Raw genomic sequence first — 18,991 nt, forward strand, 5'->3', positions numbered from 1 at the left:
CCCATTGATGAAGATGGAATACTTGAGATGCTTGAGATGTCACAAAAATCTGATTTTGGGAGGTAAGTAGGCCTGAAAGTTAGTCTCAGTGTTAGATTCTTTTACTAAGCCTAAGCACATTTATTTTTATTACAACTAACCAACATTAAATGTTAGTTTTTGTTTTGAATTTAACTTCTATAAGGATAATATAGGAACTTTGACAGCCCGTGGGTCTTAGCCTAGAGGTCTGAGACAGAACATTTTTGCCAAGTTTCATAATTTCACAAGGTATAATAATTTATTCGAGACATTGATAGGTAAGCATCAACAAACTTAAAATTTGTTGAAGTTAAACAAATTAGAACAACTTAAATCAGTTATATAGAAGATTTATATTTTCAGCTCTGACCTGGATGAAGATTCTGTCTTATTACAACACAACACTGATTCTACAAATAATGGAAATCCAAATGAAAACGTCATCCAAATTGAGAAATCTACTGATGGTTTGGAGGTTCCACCCACGGTTGTTATCGAAAGGTAAGGAAGTACAGGTACTTGCACAACTACTTCACCTAGCATTTTAAAATAAATCCTTCTTTTCATTTGAGAGGTATTTATATAGCATATGGTACTTCTATTATAGTATGAAAATATATGGTTAAAAAGCTTTAACATCATGTCAGAAACCATAAACTTTATTTACAGAAAAGCGTTTTCAATGGAGCGTGCTGCATATCTTAATTTAATACTTAAACCTCTAATAAACTCTTATTTTTACAGTCATGCAGTCACAGTAGTAAAAGAACTGGGAGAATATTTGAGAATGCCTGATTTGGAGAAGGAAAACCAAGGAGAACAATTTAAACCAGATTTCATGTATGGAATTGAAAACGCTATCTCAGAATTTATCATTGTTACCGAAGATGAACTGAGACCTGATGGAATTCTTAGTAAAGTTATTGTAGATGTTGTTGAAAACAAAAAAGTTGAAGAAGTTATTGAAGGTGTTATTGAAAACAGAGGTGAAGAAGTTAGTCAAGATGTAGATGGTGTTGAAATCACAGTTGAAGAAATTAGTCAAGATATTGTTGAAAACATAGTTCAGGAAGTTAGTCAAGATGTTGATATTTTTGAAAACAGAGGTGAAGAAGTTAGTCAAGATGTAGATGGTGTTGAAATCACAGTTGAAGAAATTAGTCAAGATATTGTTGAAAACATAGTTCAGGAAGTTAGTCAAGATGTTGATATTTTTGAAAACAGAGGTGAAGAAGTTAGTCAAGATGGTGTTGAAATCACAGTTGAAGAAATTAGTCAAGATATTTTTGAAAACAGAGAACAAAGTACACAGCCACATTGAGAAGTCCATGGTGGCGACAGAATTTTACTCACCAGTTGGGTTGATTCGGATTTTATTGAATGTAAATCGAAGAAACCCGTACATTGTTCTACAGATGACAGACAATGATTTCTATGACTTTGCTGCTTCGAGCAAAAATTTTTGTTTTAAATCAATTCCATTTACAAGAGTCTCATCCTTGAAAGTTACACAAGTACTTGGAGAAATATATTATAATGAAGTCCATGGTGAAACGATGAATAAAGTTAACATCAAAGAGTGTGAAAATCAAACAAATCATCGGAATACTCGTAAAAAATCAAAAGGAAATTGTACTGTGCAAATGTATGAAGATCCTCCTAAGGTACGTCAACAAGCGAACCTTAAACCCGCAAAGAAGAGGGATATTAATCGCATGCTCAAATTCATGCCTGTTGTTGACAGGCAGTATTTTGAGACGCTCCTTAAGGCTCACTAGGGAGAAGGAAAATCCTCATAAGAGAGATTGTGTAAACTTGACTTTTACAAGACTGTTTCTGGGTAACTTATAAGACTGCTATTGTATTTCGTTGGCTGACTGCTAGTCTTTTAACTACTTAAGATGTGTTTGATTTTGAGATATATTTCTGGTAGCAATACGAGGGTTAAAAGTCTGTAAAATATGCATTAAGACCATTATCATGGTTTTTGTAGTAACAATTAATAATTATTGAATTTATATGTACAAGTAAACTCATACAATAACATGTTTTTTAAATACTTAAGATTTAAGACTTTAAGATTAAATACTTAAGATTGCTACTGTATTTTGTTGGCTGACTGCTAGTCTTTTATTTACTTAAGATGTGTTTGATTTTAAGATAATGATATTTCTGGTAGCAATACGAGGGTTAAAAGTCTGTAAAATATGCATTAAGAACATTATCATGATTTTTGTAGTAACAATTAAATAATTGTTTGAATTTCTACGTACAAGTGAACTTATACAATAATATGTTTTTGTAAATACTTAAGATTTTTTGTATAATAATTAATTGGTGTTTTATTAAAGCTATTATTCAGTATGATAAAGAGTTTTAATACCTTTTTTTCTACAATTGGGTGACTAAATTTAAGTTATAAAAATATATATTGTAACAATTAATTATCAAATTAACTTTTCTTTAGTAAAAGGGTCATAATATTTATGTTAGATTATACCAAATTCTATAAGGGTTCTAAGTAAAAGATATTATAACGTTAAAATGCATTTTAAATCACATCAATTTTGAATCATAAAGGTTCCATCTAAGAGCAAGAACCTTAATGTATTTAAGAAAGTGATTTGATAAATCAATAAGGTTCCAACTTTGAGATGGAACTATGTTGAATTTAACTACCAAACAGGCTAAGAGCAACAAAGTTCTACCATATTTTTTAAAGTTATTTTTAAGCTATATAGTGATAAATTAAGGACATGTAAAAATATGTTTTATCCAGTTAATATAAGATGATTCAGAAAAAACATCTCTGAATATTTTAACATTGATCTGTTTAATTTCTGCAGTACCAGATTTTCAATTTTGCTCTCCTGTAAAGTTAAGATTTTGGCAGTTAGAACCCTAATGCTCCAAACCCACGAACTGTTGTAGTTTGCTTGTTTATTAACATTTTTTTATCAAATTTGGAAAATACATTAATTTTTTACTAAACTACAGTATTAACATTTTACAACAAAAAGCACTTTTTCACCCTACTTGTTGCAGCAAACCTAAGTACTCGTTAAACTAATTCTTTTTAAATAGAGAATAAATGTGATGTATTTTTAAGGAGACATTAGTGTAAATTCAATCAGGCAAATGGAAATTCACTAAGTCTGCAGGTTTGCTGGGGGGGAACAATTATTTACTTTCCGTAAATTTAATAACACGTACAAAGCTGATCAAGAAGTTTTTTAATTAATAATAAGCAATACCCCCGCCACAGCAAACCTACAGACTAAGTGAATTTCAACTTGTCCGATTACATTTTTACTAAAATATTTTCATAAAAAATACATCTTTATTCCTAGTTAAAATAACATTAGATACAACATGTGCTTAGGTTTGCTGCTACGGGTAAACAGTGTTTTTGACCAAACGTCAATAGTATAGGATGAAATAAATAAATTTGCCAAACATTATATCATTATACATCAACACATATCCATAAACATTATATCCATAAACAACAGTTTTCATTTTCTCCATAAGAATAACATAGAAATTTTAAATTTACTTTTTTTTAGTTTTCTCCGTAACCATTAGGCATACAACAATGCTTCAATATACTAAATTATTTATTTTTTTAAGCTCTACAAAATGGTTGGGAAAGAAATTGCTAAATTTTATGTTTTTAGGGTCAAAAATTAGAAAACCCATTTTTACCCGATAAAACCCCTGTTCCCATGGTCCGATCATGCTGGTTCGCAAACTCGTTAGAATAAAAGTAGTTTTACACATTTATACCAAATTTCATCAATATTGGATAATTTTTGTTCGAGTTATCATGCTAACGGACACCCATATATATGCATGGAAAATCAATAGACCACTTTTTTGCAATCTTATGATGTTTGCTAAAATATATTATTTTTCAGCCCTTAAACAATAGTGCTGAAGAGTCATTCTCCGAACAGCTCGCCCCTCGATGTTTACCAGGTAATTAGCGAATAACCTTATACCTATTTAACCTATAACTTTTTTGTAATAACAAATTTGGTCTTCAGACCCATTAGTTTCATTAGCCTCTAAATGAAACTTATGGGTCTGAAGACAAAATTTGTTATTACAAGGAATTCTTATATAATATAACAGGATTAATAACAGGGTTACCGCAAGACAACTGTTGTCAGGCTAACCTGTTGTGGCGAACTCCCTTTTAGGCTGCGTTGCGGCAACGCCTCAGCAGATCTGCCAAAGTATAATTCTCTGTAAGCTTTGAATAGCCTAACTAATCAATCCTAAGCTCACTTGAAGTGTTGATATTTCGACCTTAAAATGTTTATATTTTTTCCAGGAGAGATGGTAATAGCAGAAGCAACACACGTTCTTCTGTTCTCACCCGTTTCAGAGCATAAGCGTGGAAAGTCTGGTTCGCTGATAGTCACAAACTTCAAACTATCTTTTGTCACTACTGAAGAATACGACAAAGATGTAAGTTAAACAGTAGTAAAGGTTTTATCGGGATTTAAATTAAATTGATCCTGATTAATAAGATTAGTCATCAAATTCAAAGTCCTACTACTACTATTGAAGTGCATTTGACAAGTCAAGTTTCAAATTTGTCCTACACACACAGACACAATGATTTTGTTAAGGTTGTAATACGGGTGTAATCTTTTATGTTGAATGATTTATTCATTCTCTAAGACTTCTACTAGTGGATAAATTAATGTATACTTAGGTATATCCTGATAACTAGACCAATTCGTTAATACCAAGGCAAGAATGTGGTTCGGATTCCACTATACTGTAGGTCCCTTAGTTGCCATTAGCTGTATGGGCTATTAATTAACAGCGGTTTCTAAGGAATATGTCGGCCTTAGTCATTAACAAGACTACAAGATTGCGCCACTCATCGTACACTCATCCTTCACTCGTATTTGGGTTAAAATACGCACATAGTGGCGTCCCCATCCTAAATACATGATAATTGATATAGTGAATAAAAATATTTAATATGTTCACAAATAAATATCTCATTATGGTTTTTTACTTCAAAAATAATATTTTTTAGTTTTACTACTCAAGTACAACAGTTGTGCTAGATTTGGTGAGTCTATAGCAGAATAATTTTAGCTATTTTTTCAAGTTTTCTTTGGGCTCAAGATCACTTGGAGCCCTTTTTGGGATGAAGAACTCAATATTTTGAAAGTATAAGTCTTCAAAGCATCATAAGGGTGTTAAATTAAATCCTATCGCAGTCCTATCAAGTCTCAACATGCATATCATAAATTTTTTATAGGGTATTGGTAGGACCCCATGCCACTAAAATATTATAATTTACAGGAAATGTACTGTCAAGAGAACTTACTATTGGGAGAATACGACATCTGTTTGTCAAATGTGGACGCCCTGTACCTCCACGTGGGAGACAAGAAACGAAGCTTGTTGCCAGGGAAAAACGTGTCAGAGAAAGTGAAAGGGCTCGTCGTTGTTTGTAAAGTAAGTATATTTCTCTTGCTGGTCTTGAACAATTTCACTTTGTTCAAACATTGAAAAATGTTCTTTAAATTTAGTTATGCTATCTACTTAAGTTATCTTTAGGAATGGGCCGATTCTGATTCTTGATACACCGATACCTTCGATACCAGCGCTATCAAAGAATCGCCGATACTCGATACTTCGCTTTGTTGTACTCAATACTGATTCTGAAAAATTAGGTTAATTATGATGCAAAACTAGACTGACAGTGAAGGTTGTAAAGAGTGGCACATCATAGTTTATTTGGAATACTCTGAAGTCAGCTAATATAAATAATTCCAAGTTCATTAGCTCACAAATTATGTAATCATTTTATAATCCAAAATAGCATGCCTTTGCATTTCACAAAGAATTACATGTTCAACTAACAACTAGTAGAGTGAGTCTAGACTCTACTTCCGTGTCGCCCGCCGCTTGACCGATCGGTAATAGTTATTGACCATTTTTACGTGTTTTCATAATTCACGTTTAGGCTTGGTGTGCTTTATAACTTGCTGATCATAGTGTATAGTATCAGTGGCTGTAAACACACTTTGTGAGTATAAATGGTTGATCCTTTAACCCTCTAAGTGTCACCCACCCCATATTGGGCGGGTTTACTGATGCATACGAGTGTTGCCCGCTCAAAGTCTGTTAAGCTTGGATGCGCTATGTTTTGTTTTGTTATATTTTATACATGCATGATCAATGCGCGGCTTACTTATACCGCTAATTCAGGGCTTCATGGTGACTACTGGAGATGGCCGTTTAGCAATGTATTTTTATTGTTATACGAGCTGTTGGCCCATCCTACGTACGGGAATCGAGTAACAATTAAAACTGAATATGATTCAGAACAGCTAGTTTACAACTTGGTGGCCAATTCACACACACTGGCTTTGAGTACAGTAGCTACCACCTTCCACTGCATACTATCACTTACCGTACCTTATTTTACCACCTTGGCCACTGAAACCTCAAAAATGAGGGGTAGCGGATTTTTATCCCCCTGGAATTTTACCCCCTGGGCAAACGTGACGTCACAAACCAGGGGGTGAAATTCCGGCCGCGAACTTTGAGTTTCGCGACATCAGCTCGATGGATTAAACGCGGAATTAAAGATATATTTTCACGGTTGTGAATTTAATCAGAACACATCAAATTATAAAAACCTAGAGTGTACGGCCCGGATTTTTACCCCCCGGAATTTTACCCCCGGAATTTTACCCCCCGGAATTTTACCCCCTGGCTAGATATAAAAATTAGTGAGAATGATTAATTATCTTCATTCTGTTTTAATTTAATAGTAAACATTTTAATATTAAGTAGCCTATCTTAATTTATTTGTGACATTAACTAATCGAACATGTTTTTAATTTTAATTTTGAGATTCAAGTATTAGGATTCGATCTTTGAAGCCAACTTTTGGTTAATATGACGTATATACAATCAACTGAATAATAATTGTTTCGAATATTTCTTTAACGATTTATTATACAACCATTGTAAAACATTGTTTTTCGTGTTTATTTTAACAATAAACACGAAACTAAATACATTGTTTTTCATACTTATTAACATGGCCTATTACTTATTTACATACTTATTAACCAACAGTTTGCCCCAAAGGCAAATCCCGAACATCAACTTAGTTAAGACTTAGTTGAGATTACAAAATAAATAAATAAAGATAGGCCACTAAATAATGAAATGTTTACAATTAATTAAAAACAGGAATAAGAAAACCAATCATTCAATTTCTAAAATCGGCCAGGGGGTAAAATTCTGGGGGTTAAAATTCCGGGGGTAAAATTCCGGGGGGGGGGGGGTAAAATTCCGGGGGGTAAAAATCCGGCCCGTACATTTCAGTTGTCTAAACACTAGTTATATGGACAGGGGGTAAAATTCCGGTTTTTATCGCTAATTGAATTAATCACGCTCTGACTATTTTCATTAGACTTCGAAATCCGCGGGGGTAAAATTCCGGCCGCGAACAAACTTTTGGCCACTCAGGTTACTACGTCATAGTGACGTCAGCTTTGCCCAGGGGGTAAAATTCCAGGGTGGTAAAATTCCGGCGACCCAAAAATGATCCTGGCCTCCCGTTCCCTTCTGTCCCCTGCCATTTCTAAGGAAGATACCAGTCTGAAGATGTCTTTCATTACTTGGTCTTCCAAGTGGTCGTCTATCTTTTAGTACTCCTTGGAATTAGAGGTGTGCGGATAGTGAAATTTCATTTTGGATCGGATAGTTAAGGCTCGGTTCGGATCGGATCGGATATTGGGAGGTTCGGATTCGGATATTTTCGGATTCGGATAGTTTGGCGCGGTTAATAATAAGCTGCATATGTATTTTTAACCTATAAAACAATGTAAAGCTGTGTAAATAAACTTAAATGACGATTTTGAACTATAGAATTTCAAATTAGCCAAGTCCACAGTTTTCTCTCTCTTGAAAATCACATTTCACAACATTTATTTTCAAAAGTTGGTTGCTTGAATTAAGTACACTAGCAGACGAAATCTTCACACAACACCTTAGCTCAGCAGGACTGATGTCAAACGTTTGGGCTTGTTTACTTGAGGTTATGTTTTATCTTGTTTCCTGGTTCTCACAAGCCAAGGAGTTCGATCTCAAGTTTATTTTCACATTGTATTTCCTTACGTTTTTGGAACGGATTATTGGCCTTAAGTGGCATTTTGCGGGTTTGCCAAGTTTATAAAACATCACTAATGCACTAAGATGGGCTCTAGCTCACGATTTGCTGTTGGGCAATTAAATAACTGTGTAAAAGGTGTGTATCCCTGAATTTATAAATTGCATTCTACACTTATTCACTGCCAAACATAATTCAGTAGAACCTTGATGAACCAAGAATTACACTAGCCTACATAACTTCATTACCCCAAGTAAAATACCAAGATAATTTTTATAATTGTATTTGAATCGTATAATCTTAGTTTGTTAAAAATGGATTGTATGTTCAGCAATAATTGCAGTCCATTATTGTTAAGCAGTATGGTCCCAAATTATTGTTTTTGATTTTGAAACATCACAGTTCAATTGACAAAATTATAGTTGAAGCAGCCCATTGTCAAGTCACGCTTGTGCAATAGTTTGTTTACAAGCTTTCTCCAGACCACGGGGTAGGGGAGGGTCTGATAAGCCGTCTATTGTTCACCCCCAAGAAGGTCGGACCCTCATTAGTGCCGCTCGGCTGCACTCAGTGGGGAACCCAATACCACAAATCAATCTTTTAAATGAATACAAATATTTGGTAATAATTGTTTTATTAATATTCACCTTGAAATGTCAATAAATTTGGTGTAAAATTTGACAAAAATCGGCCATTTTGACCGATTATTAATACAGTACCAAATACCAATAAAGTAGTACATTCATTGGTAATTAAATAATAGGTAAAAATTAACCGATTTTCGTCAAGTTTTACCCCCCTGCTGTGCGCTAGGTCACAAAAAGCTGATAACGACATGGGTGATTAGTAACCATGGCAACTTGTTGAATGCGTGATGAAGGGAAACCCAAGAAATAGAAGAACAAAGAGAAAGAATAACGATGTTGTTATCTTTATACCCTTTTTACAATTTCCGTTATTGTTATCTTTATGTAAAATTTTATGATTTTGTTTTATAGGACTATAAAATAATTCTTTTTAACCACGGGAATATCAATTTATAATTTATCAACGTGCTTCTCTTCTGAAACAGCAATACCGGATGCATAATAAAGGTCAATGACCTAAAATATCACGATTGTGCAATATTGTATTTTGATGTTGAAATTAAAATCACGACAAAAGTTTGTATATATCCATGGTCCCTTTAGTTTAATAATTTAATATGTACACAATCAATGCTAAATAATCGTGGTTAGTTCTAACTTAATTTTTTATTATTCAAAGTTTCTACACAGTAAGACAATCCAAAGTCAAACCGGGCAATGAATACCCAAAAAACAACGTATCTTGTCCTGTGATTGGAATACCACTCGCCGGCCAGTCCTTTAGGGTTAGGGAAGTAGTGCAAGTCTATATATAGCTTCAAGGTCTTACCCACCCCTTCCCCCTCCGGTCCTACTTGGCTCACTACCCGCGCTCCTTTCGAGGTCATTGCCCAACCCCTCCCACCCTTCTATTGTGTTGCCTTTCTATTGTTTCTATTCTGACTTTTTTCGGGAAACATTAAATCTATTGTTTACGTAACATCACAGTAGTAGGCTAGATTTTTCTACTTTGAAACAGTACTGTAAAAAAAACTATTACGCAGCGCCCCTAGTATCAGGAGCAAGACAAGCACGAGTTGACTTTCATTTGACCATGGTAGTTCTTTTCTGTTTTATGTCTGTTCGTTCCAGACAAATCTAATCGTAAAGCAAAACAGCCGATAACGACTAAACTAGTTATCAGTATTGCATCATACGGCTTCTTTGCCGTTTGCTGTTAGGTCGTTGGAAACGTATTGCTGTAATTTTGTCCTGGGAAACTAATGGTGGCTATGGAGATTTAGTTTTCTGTCCAAAACGTCAAAATATATTGTCTATCCGAAAAAGTCGGATATATAACGGATAGTGTCGGATATCAAATTTGGGCCCGGTTCGGTTCGTATATCCGTATCCGAACCGGGCCCAAATTCGATATCCGACGATTTTTCGGATATCCGCACACCTCTACTTGGAATACACTTTTAAAAGTTGAAGTATCTTCTCTCCGCCATGAAAAGCCTGCCCAGCCCATCCAAGATCCGAGCCGGAATATACCCCTTCATCAAGTTTCTGAATCATATAGTACTACTGGTATAGTTATGATATGGTATGAATAGATTTTGATTTCTACTGACACCCTGCAGCTTACTGGTCAGTTTTCTGGAGACCTACTACACCAGTTGACATTTTCATTACGAATAAAATGAGTACTGTATGCAGTCATACTTATATTCAAACATCTAAAAAAAAGATGTATCAACACGTAAACCACTTATATGTTAAAGGATTAAGCACTTATACTTAGACGGATTGCATTTATGACAAAACTTGATTATACGTTTAAAATTTTTAGTTCAAAATTACACAATCTCCTGATAACATATATCTTTTACGGTAGGAAATAAACTGCATTTTAAAGTGAAATAGTGTGTAGGCAAACTCTGACGATAGTTAAACCACCACTAAAACGACATAGAATCGTCCGTCGGCTGCTAGACTTTTTGAAAATTAAAACCTTTTTCTAAAAAACTGTAACCCTAAACTAAAATTATGGCTTCGACATTCCCTAGTTCTCAAAATTATCTTTCTTTCAACACAAAAATAATAAAAATCCGTCAAGTGGTTGATTCAGAATCGTGAAATAAAAAAACCCTGTCACGTTTTAATATATAGGATGTTGTTTCTCTCTGAATGAAGTGTAATGGATGACAAGTGTTCGCAAATTATGAATTGGAATAGAATCTATATATAAAGCTAGGATTGATTTGAAGAACTTTGAGAAAACCATAAGCCTATCATACCTATAACCTATCAATCACATACTTGAACCAAAGGTCTTGTTGTGAAACTTCGATAAGCCCTCTCCTAAGGGCAGGAACATCAATTAAAGGACTGTATTTAATTGCATATAAAACATTGAAGATACACCAGCTGTTCGATTTGTTTTTAATTTAGTTTGTTTGTTTACTTTTCCTTGAGTTAAACTTTTAATTTTAGGTACCATAGATTTCTATATTGCATCAAGAGTAGAGGATTTTTTCCTTGTAACTTGGACATTTATAAAATTGATTTACATTAAGAATTAGTGCTTAATCAACCAGCAGTTTGCTGCGGAGGAGGCAGGGAAGGACCACTAAATCTTCTCTGCGTTCTCTCCCCGTGGCGAGGCACGGGCAAAACAACTAGTAGAATATATATTTACTAGTTGCCCTGCCCGTGCTTCGCTACGGGGTGAGGATGCAGAAAAGAATAGTTCGCTTTTGCTATAAGATAGGCTACTATAATAGTATACTATAAGAAACAGTTACAACACACTTACCAGGAAACATATAGGCAAAGGCTCAATCGTGCTTATTGATTATTTAAATGTATTAACAATGTCTATCTACAATTTTATATAGTGTATTGCATTTAAATTATATGCGAAATTATAATTCATTGACCACATGGCACCAAGAAACAATTCTCCTTGTAAACAGATTAAATTAAATAGCAGAACAGCATTTCTGACAACAGCTGGAGTTTCATAACAATGTTTGTTTCCCATGTTAATCTTATGGAGAAGTTAACCAAGTCAGATTTTGTGGCCAAATTAGACAATTTAGAGTCCAGGAGATCGGACATAACATCTCTGAGAGAAGATCTTAACTGTCCATTAGTTAACTCACCAACTTTCTCGTCGTCGTTCTCCATTATTCCCATCATCAAACCTGTAGAAGAATCCTCCGGTGATGCTGGCGAGGAACGCGATCTCGGACGTTTGACAGGTCTTCCCGAAGGCGAGAAATAATTGATTATCTTATTGTCTGTCATTAACACAACACTATGTTCGCTTAAATATCACTTTTGATGCCGCAAACACGAACCAGCGACGAAAATCACCGTAATGTCCACGACACGAACCCACGACAACTTGTCTGCCACTGACCACGTTGCAACTGACCACGTCGGCGATTTACCGATAACTGATTGTTTTCTTAGTTCCCAACCGAAATTATCAGTTCAGACGATAATTAACGGTTTCTTATCACATTGAAACACAACTCCAGTACTAAACTCTGTTTATTACTGTAGAATTTTACAATAAATCGGGAGCTAACACTGTAGGACTACTAACTCAAACGGCACCAGTAATGCCAACCCATTTCATGTAGCCTACTGTACATAGTATGTAGTCAATAAAGCACTTTTCTATTCTATTCTATTCTATTCTATTCTTATGGAGAAGTACAAAACTTTAAAGAGCCCCAGGGCCTCACTCTCTAATTATTTCCCTATAAAGAAAGTTTCCTGCACAACTTCACGTTACGCTCTTTCCAATGACACCAAAAACATGTCAATCGGTTCAGTAGTTTCGGAGGAGTAATTGTCACAAAAAACCTGCTTGCCTATTAAATAAGTACGAGAGGTCGTCCAGTGGTCGAAACTCGACCAAAAATATGTAATGTACTCACTTATCTATTTTCACCCCACACTGTAAATAAAACATGTGATTGGAGTTTCCTCCATTTGTTTTGATTTTCTGTTTATATTTCGTTGTTATTTCGTAACCAGCATAGCAACGCATAAGATCCATGTTAATTTTTTCAAATTTTTAAACTCATTTTTTGTGCTTATCTTTGAGCCTATTTAAATTTATAAAGGGATTCTGCACACCTACAGGAAAATAGCTTTCCAACGGTATGCGTAGATTTTCCCTACGATGCACACGAGCTGAGAAAAAAGGTTTTAAAGAAACATGCTTGCCTATTAATATATAGATAGATAGATTTTCTCAAAGAACTTTCAATACATTGTACATCGTTCAATGAAATGTTAAGATACTGTGCTTAACTATTATTTTTTGGAATAATATATGAAGCAAACTAATCATAAAAACAAATTTTGTTTTGTTGTTGATTGCTGCGCGTAGTGAACTGTTCAAAAATGGGTCATGGTCTCCGTTCGAGTGATATGACAAACACCATGACTTTTATGCGTTTTTTTAACTAATTTAAGTGATATTGACGATGACCATATTGAAGATGACTATTGACTTTATCTTGACCTTAAATCACCTTTTTTGCAATGCCTACTTAAGCTCAAAGTTGAAATAACAAGTGACCACTTTTTGTTTCAGAATATGAGAGTAATGACCTTCAGTTTCAAGTTCTCCCCCCTTGGTCACGGTCGGAATCTTACAAACGCCCTACTACATCACGCGTTTCCGAAAAGGCACCAACTACTTTTTGCTTACGATTTCAGGTATTGTGTGTAATTTGAAGCTGGAGAAAACTCAAAACTTTCTATACTTAAAAGGTTAGAAGTCAATCTATATAGAAACTTTCAAGAAGTAATTATTTTACAGAACCATAAACTCTACAAAGTTTTATTGGTTTTAGATTTAAGATTTGGTTTTATCATTGCTTCTTTCTTCCTTTCTTTAATCATTGGTTTTCCAAACTGTAGTTATTTATAAAGGCAGTTTTGCACATGCGCCATTTGCTGTATTACGACTAGTGTGCATTTGTGTTTGTCATTCAGCGAATGTCAGTACTAGTTGTTTCTGTGTTAATATTTTCCATTCCTAAACAACAGTAGAGAATACTTAGAAAGTGATGAATGCTTGGGCACCTCTGCTTGGAAATATTTGGCGCTTGGCAATCACCACATGTGACTTGCTTAAAGGAATTTCCTTTATCCGTAGTAATCTTGGTCCCATGGGTAACAGCTGGTGGACTGTACGATGTATTACTTATGCTAATTTTATCATTCCACAGAGAGCCGTATGACGATTTCCAACGTGACTTGTTTCTACGATTTCCCACACCCATGTTTCATGACCCGGGAGACTGGGGTCAGGAGTTGGCTAGGACTGGAGGGATCGGCTGGAGGTTGACGTCCATTAACAAGGAGTTTAAAATGGCCGCCAGGTGGGTTGTGAAGTATTACTTTCAATTTTTATTTTACCCTGTACCTGAAAGATTATCTTTTAGAAGAACGAAACATGCAACTTCAGGAAAACCATCTCCCCCCAAAGTAACAGAAATTGCTGCAAATCTCAGAATGTGTTTCTTTGTTTTTTTAGATTAAATATTTTAATGTACTACACTATGACATGGAGTCGCGTCTCGTGTGGTACTTGGTCAGGTGTTTACGATGTTTTCAGAAAGGCACACACCTGACCCCGCCCATCCACATAACCTTCCCCCCAAGGCCATACCACCAAAATGCAACTAGTCCGCCGGGGATAAAGACTCTTAAGGAAATATTTTAGAAACATCCAATCAGGCAAATGGATTTAATCTGCAGTTATAAAGCGTTGGGATTATTTAATATTTAATATAAATTGTTTTTTTTTTCTTTGTTAATGTATATTTGTAAAGACTACCTTCTCAATGAATAACAATGGTTTGAATTATATTCAAAAATTTTAGTTTTTTTGTGTGCACTTGAGATCTTCACTAGAGGAAAGAATCTCTGTTGTAGTTTGCCGGAGTGGATCGTGGTGCCTTCCTCAGCCTCAGACCCACAACTGCTAGAGGCTGCTCGTCACTTCCGTGGTGGCCGACCCCCGCTATGGTGCTGGAGCTCTCCCCGTGGTGCTGCTCTAGTACGCATGTCTGACATACAGCCGTTCCTCACTGACAGGTATGGACCCTTCGATTGCACAAAACCTATCATTATCAATTTCAAATTGAACATTCTTGAAACAATTAATATTTAATTTGAATGAAAATCTACTTTTCCATTGTACCCCCTTGGAATTGCAACCCCCGAGCAATGGCTAGCACACATAATGGGAGTCACACTAATGGGAGTGGTTACAATATTCATACTTTTACACTTGCCTTATAATGCTATATAATTTATTTAATGTAGGCAAGATACCAGTGATCTGGATGATTATATTGAAATTAAAAAGAGAGATGTATGGCCCGTAACTGTACCCCTCTGGATTTGTACACCCTGGAATTGTATCGTCTGTTAACTTCAATCATAGTATGCACAGACTGTAATTGTACCCCACTCTTGGATAGGTAGAACATCTTGTGTACAATTGTATTCCCTGCAAGTATCATCTTCAGTCTCTATCGATATACTAAAGTCGTCTCATTACAATAATTAAATACTAGCAAATGCCCTCTAAAGTGTCATAATTTGGCATATTTTTTAAGCCTGTATAGAAAATAATTATTGTTTTAAGAAAATAATCATTACAAAGCGATTATCCAAAATTTCTATGAAAAAAATAATTGTTTGGTAGCTACATTGCTCAATCGCGCAAACTTTGTAGTTGTTTTCCACACTCAATTTTCAATTCCCCATCCTGAAAAATACTGTAATTGTGTATTTTACGCTTTAAAAAGGCAATAAATATTTCTATAAATTTCTGGTGTTGAACATCCTTACTTTTATACGGTGAAGAGTTCTGTTCTGAATTAATAGAAAATTTATCATTTATAGGTCTATTTATAAATTTTAATAGAAAAGTCTTAATAGTTTTTACTTAAAATTGGCCTAAGGCAGTTTCAAAATTAATGGTTTAGTGCATACTAGAAGTAGGAAACTAGTGATAAATGATCAATGGATATTAAACAAGAAGTGATGGTCTCTGGTGAATGTCGTGCAGCGCTAGATAAATCATGTATATTCACTCTCAATTCTTCCGTCTGCACTCATTTTGTACAACTTCGTAAGACGCACGTACAAAACGGCGACAGCCAAAACACGCGTTCTACAAAGTTGTACCGAGGGCGTGCGGACGAATAATCAAGTGAAATGTGAATATAAGCGATCAATGGTTATTGGAGTGAATAACTGTATTATCTTCACTGATTACTTTACTTAAATATGTGTGCAAAGATTTATCCTCATAGGTAGTTTACTAAGTCTTAGTTAAATATAAGTTACTAGCTGTACCCGCGGGCTTTGCCCCGTTTAACTTCATATGTGAGCTCGTTCGCATGGCTCAATCACGTCCTGGTTGAAGTTCGTTCGCTACGCTCACTCACCTTTAGGTTGGAGCTCGTTCGCTGTGCTCACACGTCCTGGTTGAAGTTTGTTCGCTGCGCTCAATTGCCTTCAGGTTAGCTCGTTCGCTACGCTACCTCGCCTCCGGGTTGAAGTTCGTTCGCTACGCTCACTCACCTTTTGGTTTCAAATTAGCTGTTGTCAAATATTAAAAAAAAATAATAGTGCTGCTCTCTGTTGGTAATCCTTGTAACTTTAATGCTATTGAACATCATAGAACAGAACCAACTTGTTTAATTGAAACAGCTGTTATGATTCATTAATTCCATTTAAATATGAGTACTCATTAGGTTAACATGGGAAACTCCAGAGCCACTGGGGCGGAGTCCGAGAGTCCGATCAGAATAAAATCCACTTAGTTTTCCTATTTAATGCCTAAAGAATCAGTGTACCAAATTTCAGCCTCCTAGGTAAGTGGGAAGTGGGAGAATTAGTGATGAGTGAGTCAGTCAGTCAGTCAGTGAGGGCTTTGCCTTTTATATATATAGATATCAGCCTAATTATCAGTCGATAGAGAGCACGTGCGATGACCACGGAGGCTGAAGACAGTTGGACATGTTTTTCACATTTCATCCAGGTATTCTCCGTGCCAAGAAGCTTGACCTTGACTAAGAAAAGGTCTAGGTCATAAAAGAACTGAATGTCAGAAACACTAGGAGCCCTGAGGGCTTTAGTTACATGATGGCCTGACTTAATGTGGCAAACAATCCAACAGAGTAAGGGTTTCTTTAGTGAGTAGTCTGATCAATTCAGTAGCATCACACTACTGGCTGGCCACATGTGCGCGTAAAAGCATTTCCCCTCTTCTTTGTAAGAATAAAAACAAAATAACAATAATAAGTCACAATTAGAATTAATTAAAGAAAACAATTTTGGTCAATGTTTTGGTCAGTGCAAGCCATTGTAAGAGGGTGTGTTTACCAATCCACTAACCTGGTACATTATATTTTTTTGTGTCTTTCTTTTTTTTCTAATAATACTTTATTTAACAATTAAGTAAGAAGTTTTTTTTTTATTTATTTAATCTTCTCAAAATCGGTTACGAATACATGTTATAATTAATCACTGTGATTAACAGATTGTCAAATCACTTAGAATAAAGGTTTTTAAACTATTCATATTGTATCATATTGATCATTTTGGTTTGATTTATTTACAAGACATCCATAGTCAGTTTATATTTTTAATCTAGACATAAAATGTCTTAACATTTATCCAGTTACTCAGTATCATTGTGAATAGTGAAGTGATGTAAGGTGTTTTTTTTTTCAACTCGATCTTATTTATGAATGCTTTCTAATATAAACCGCACAAAATCAACCTTAATCTTTCATAGTACTTAGAGATATATTTTTTACTGTAGCTGCACTTAGATTTTCTTACTGTTAACGTTAACTATTTAGTATTCACACTGTTTATTTATCAGCTATGTGTAGTTGCATGAATCATTTTAGATATTTCTTTACAGTTAATAATTTATCAACACTTGTGTTATGTGTTTGTAATAAATGTTTATCTTGCCACATCCTTTATCCGTCTTGGGTTTTTTGTTTTATTTCAAGTATGAAGAACTTAGAAGAATTTGTTTAGTTACCTGAGTTTTGTTATTTTGAAGAATTATTGTCAAATTACTCAGGTGAGTTTTATAACAGTTTAAAATTTGCATGAATCATCATTTGTGGCATGCTCATTTGGACTTAATCGCTTTTGGTTTTAATTATCAAAATTTCTTAACGATTCAAAAACCATGTCTCCAAACTTTTGACTATTGTTAAAAGTTATGGTTGTTTTAAAATCTTGTTTCTTATTAAAACTGGTCAGTTTGAAAATTTGTATTTTATGACCTTAAAAAACACTGATAATTTTCTAATATATCATGATAAAGGGTGATTATAAATGAATATCTGGGTTTTAACGCTTTATAACTTTTATACTATTAAACTTACAGCTATGAATAACACATAAAATAAAAAAAGCAACTCAAAGAGTTTATGCCTTACAATGACACACCATTTAACAAAATCGATCCAGTAGAACTGTAGGTATAATTGTACAAGTTAAAAAGAAATCTAACTTTTTTCACCACTATAAATTCAGAGGTTGCTTAAAGTTTTTGCAAAGAGCTTTTAAATGGTGAGGAAATCGACCAAAGTGGACGGTAATATTCCGAAAGAGAATAAAATTTCTTACAATTTACCATTATGCATTTCTTAAAAATACCCAATAAAGGTAGCCAAAAATTGCCTCAAAATTAAAAAAAATGTGAAAATCTCTGTCTTTAATGTAGGCAATAGACATAGCAAACATTAAATTTCACATTTATTTATTTATTTTGAAATGCATAATAGTAAATTGTAAGAAATCTACAGTTCTACTAGATCGATTTTGTTAAACAATGTGTCGTTGGAAGGCATAAACTCTTTGAGTTGCTTTTTTATTTTATGTGTTATTTATAGCGGTAAGTTTAATAGTATAAAAGTTATAAAGCGATAAAACCCCGATATTCATTTATAAACACCCGGTGTGAATAATATTTGTTTGGTAAACATTTTACCCAGCTTCTCTATGCGATATAAGCACACAAGGTTGTTATTAACTGTCGAGTAGAGAAATTGTATATCCTTAGATCCGCTAATTTACATATTTTACAGGCTTATTATTAACCTGTTCTTAAACACTTAGGGAGTGCATTTGAAAAAATAATTTTTCATTCTATTCAGGATTTTTAACTTTG

General features: G+C 34.5%; 1 protein-coding gene across 2 annotated transcripts in view; it reads left to right on the plus strand.

Moving 5' to 3' along the window:
* Nucleotides 1–18,991, plus strand: part of LOC129003163 (myotubularin-related protein 10-B-like) — a 37,949-nt gene that overhangs the window by 4,999 nt on the left and 13,959 nt on the right. For both annotated transcript variants that reach the window (XM_054431422.1, XM_054431423.1), the window contains exons 2-7: nt 3,939–3,999; nt 4,358–4,494; nt 5,350–5,505; nt 13,364–13,488; nt 14,004–14,156; nt 14,713–14,874. In XM_054431422.1, coding sequence (XP_054287397.1) covers nt 3,939–3,999; nt 4,358–4,494; nt 5,350–5,505; nt 13,364–13,488; nt 14,004–14,156; nt 14,713–14,874 — 794 coding nt within the window. The remainder of the gene's footprint in view (nt 1–3,938; nt 4,000–4,357; nt 4,495–5,349; nt 5,506–13,363; nt 13,489–14,003; nt 14,157–14,712; nt 14,875–18,991) is intronic.

The sequence above is a fragment of the Macrosteles quadrilineatus genome, unplaced genomic scaffold (genome assembly GCF_028750875.1).
Source record: "Macrosteles quadrilineatus isolate MER2022 unplaced genomic scaffold, UCM_ALF_1.0 Scaffold_9__3_contigs__length_116548681, whole genome shotgun sequence".
NCBI classification, from domain to species: Eukaryota; Metazoa; Arthropoda; class Insecta; order Hemiptera; family Cicadellidae; genus Macrosteles; species Macrosteles quadrilineatus.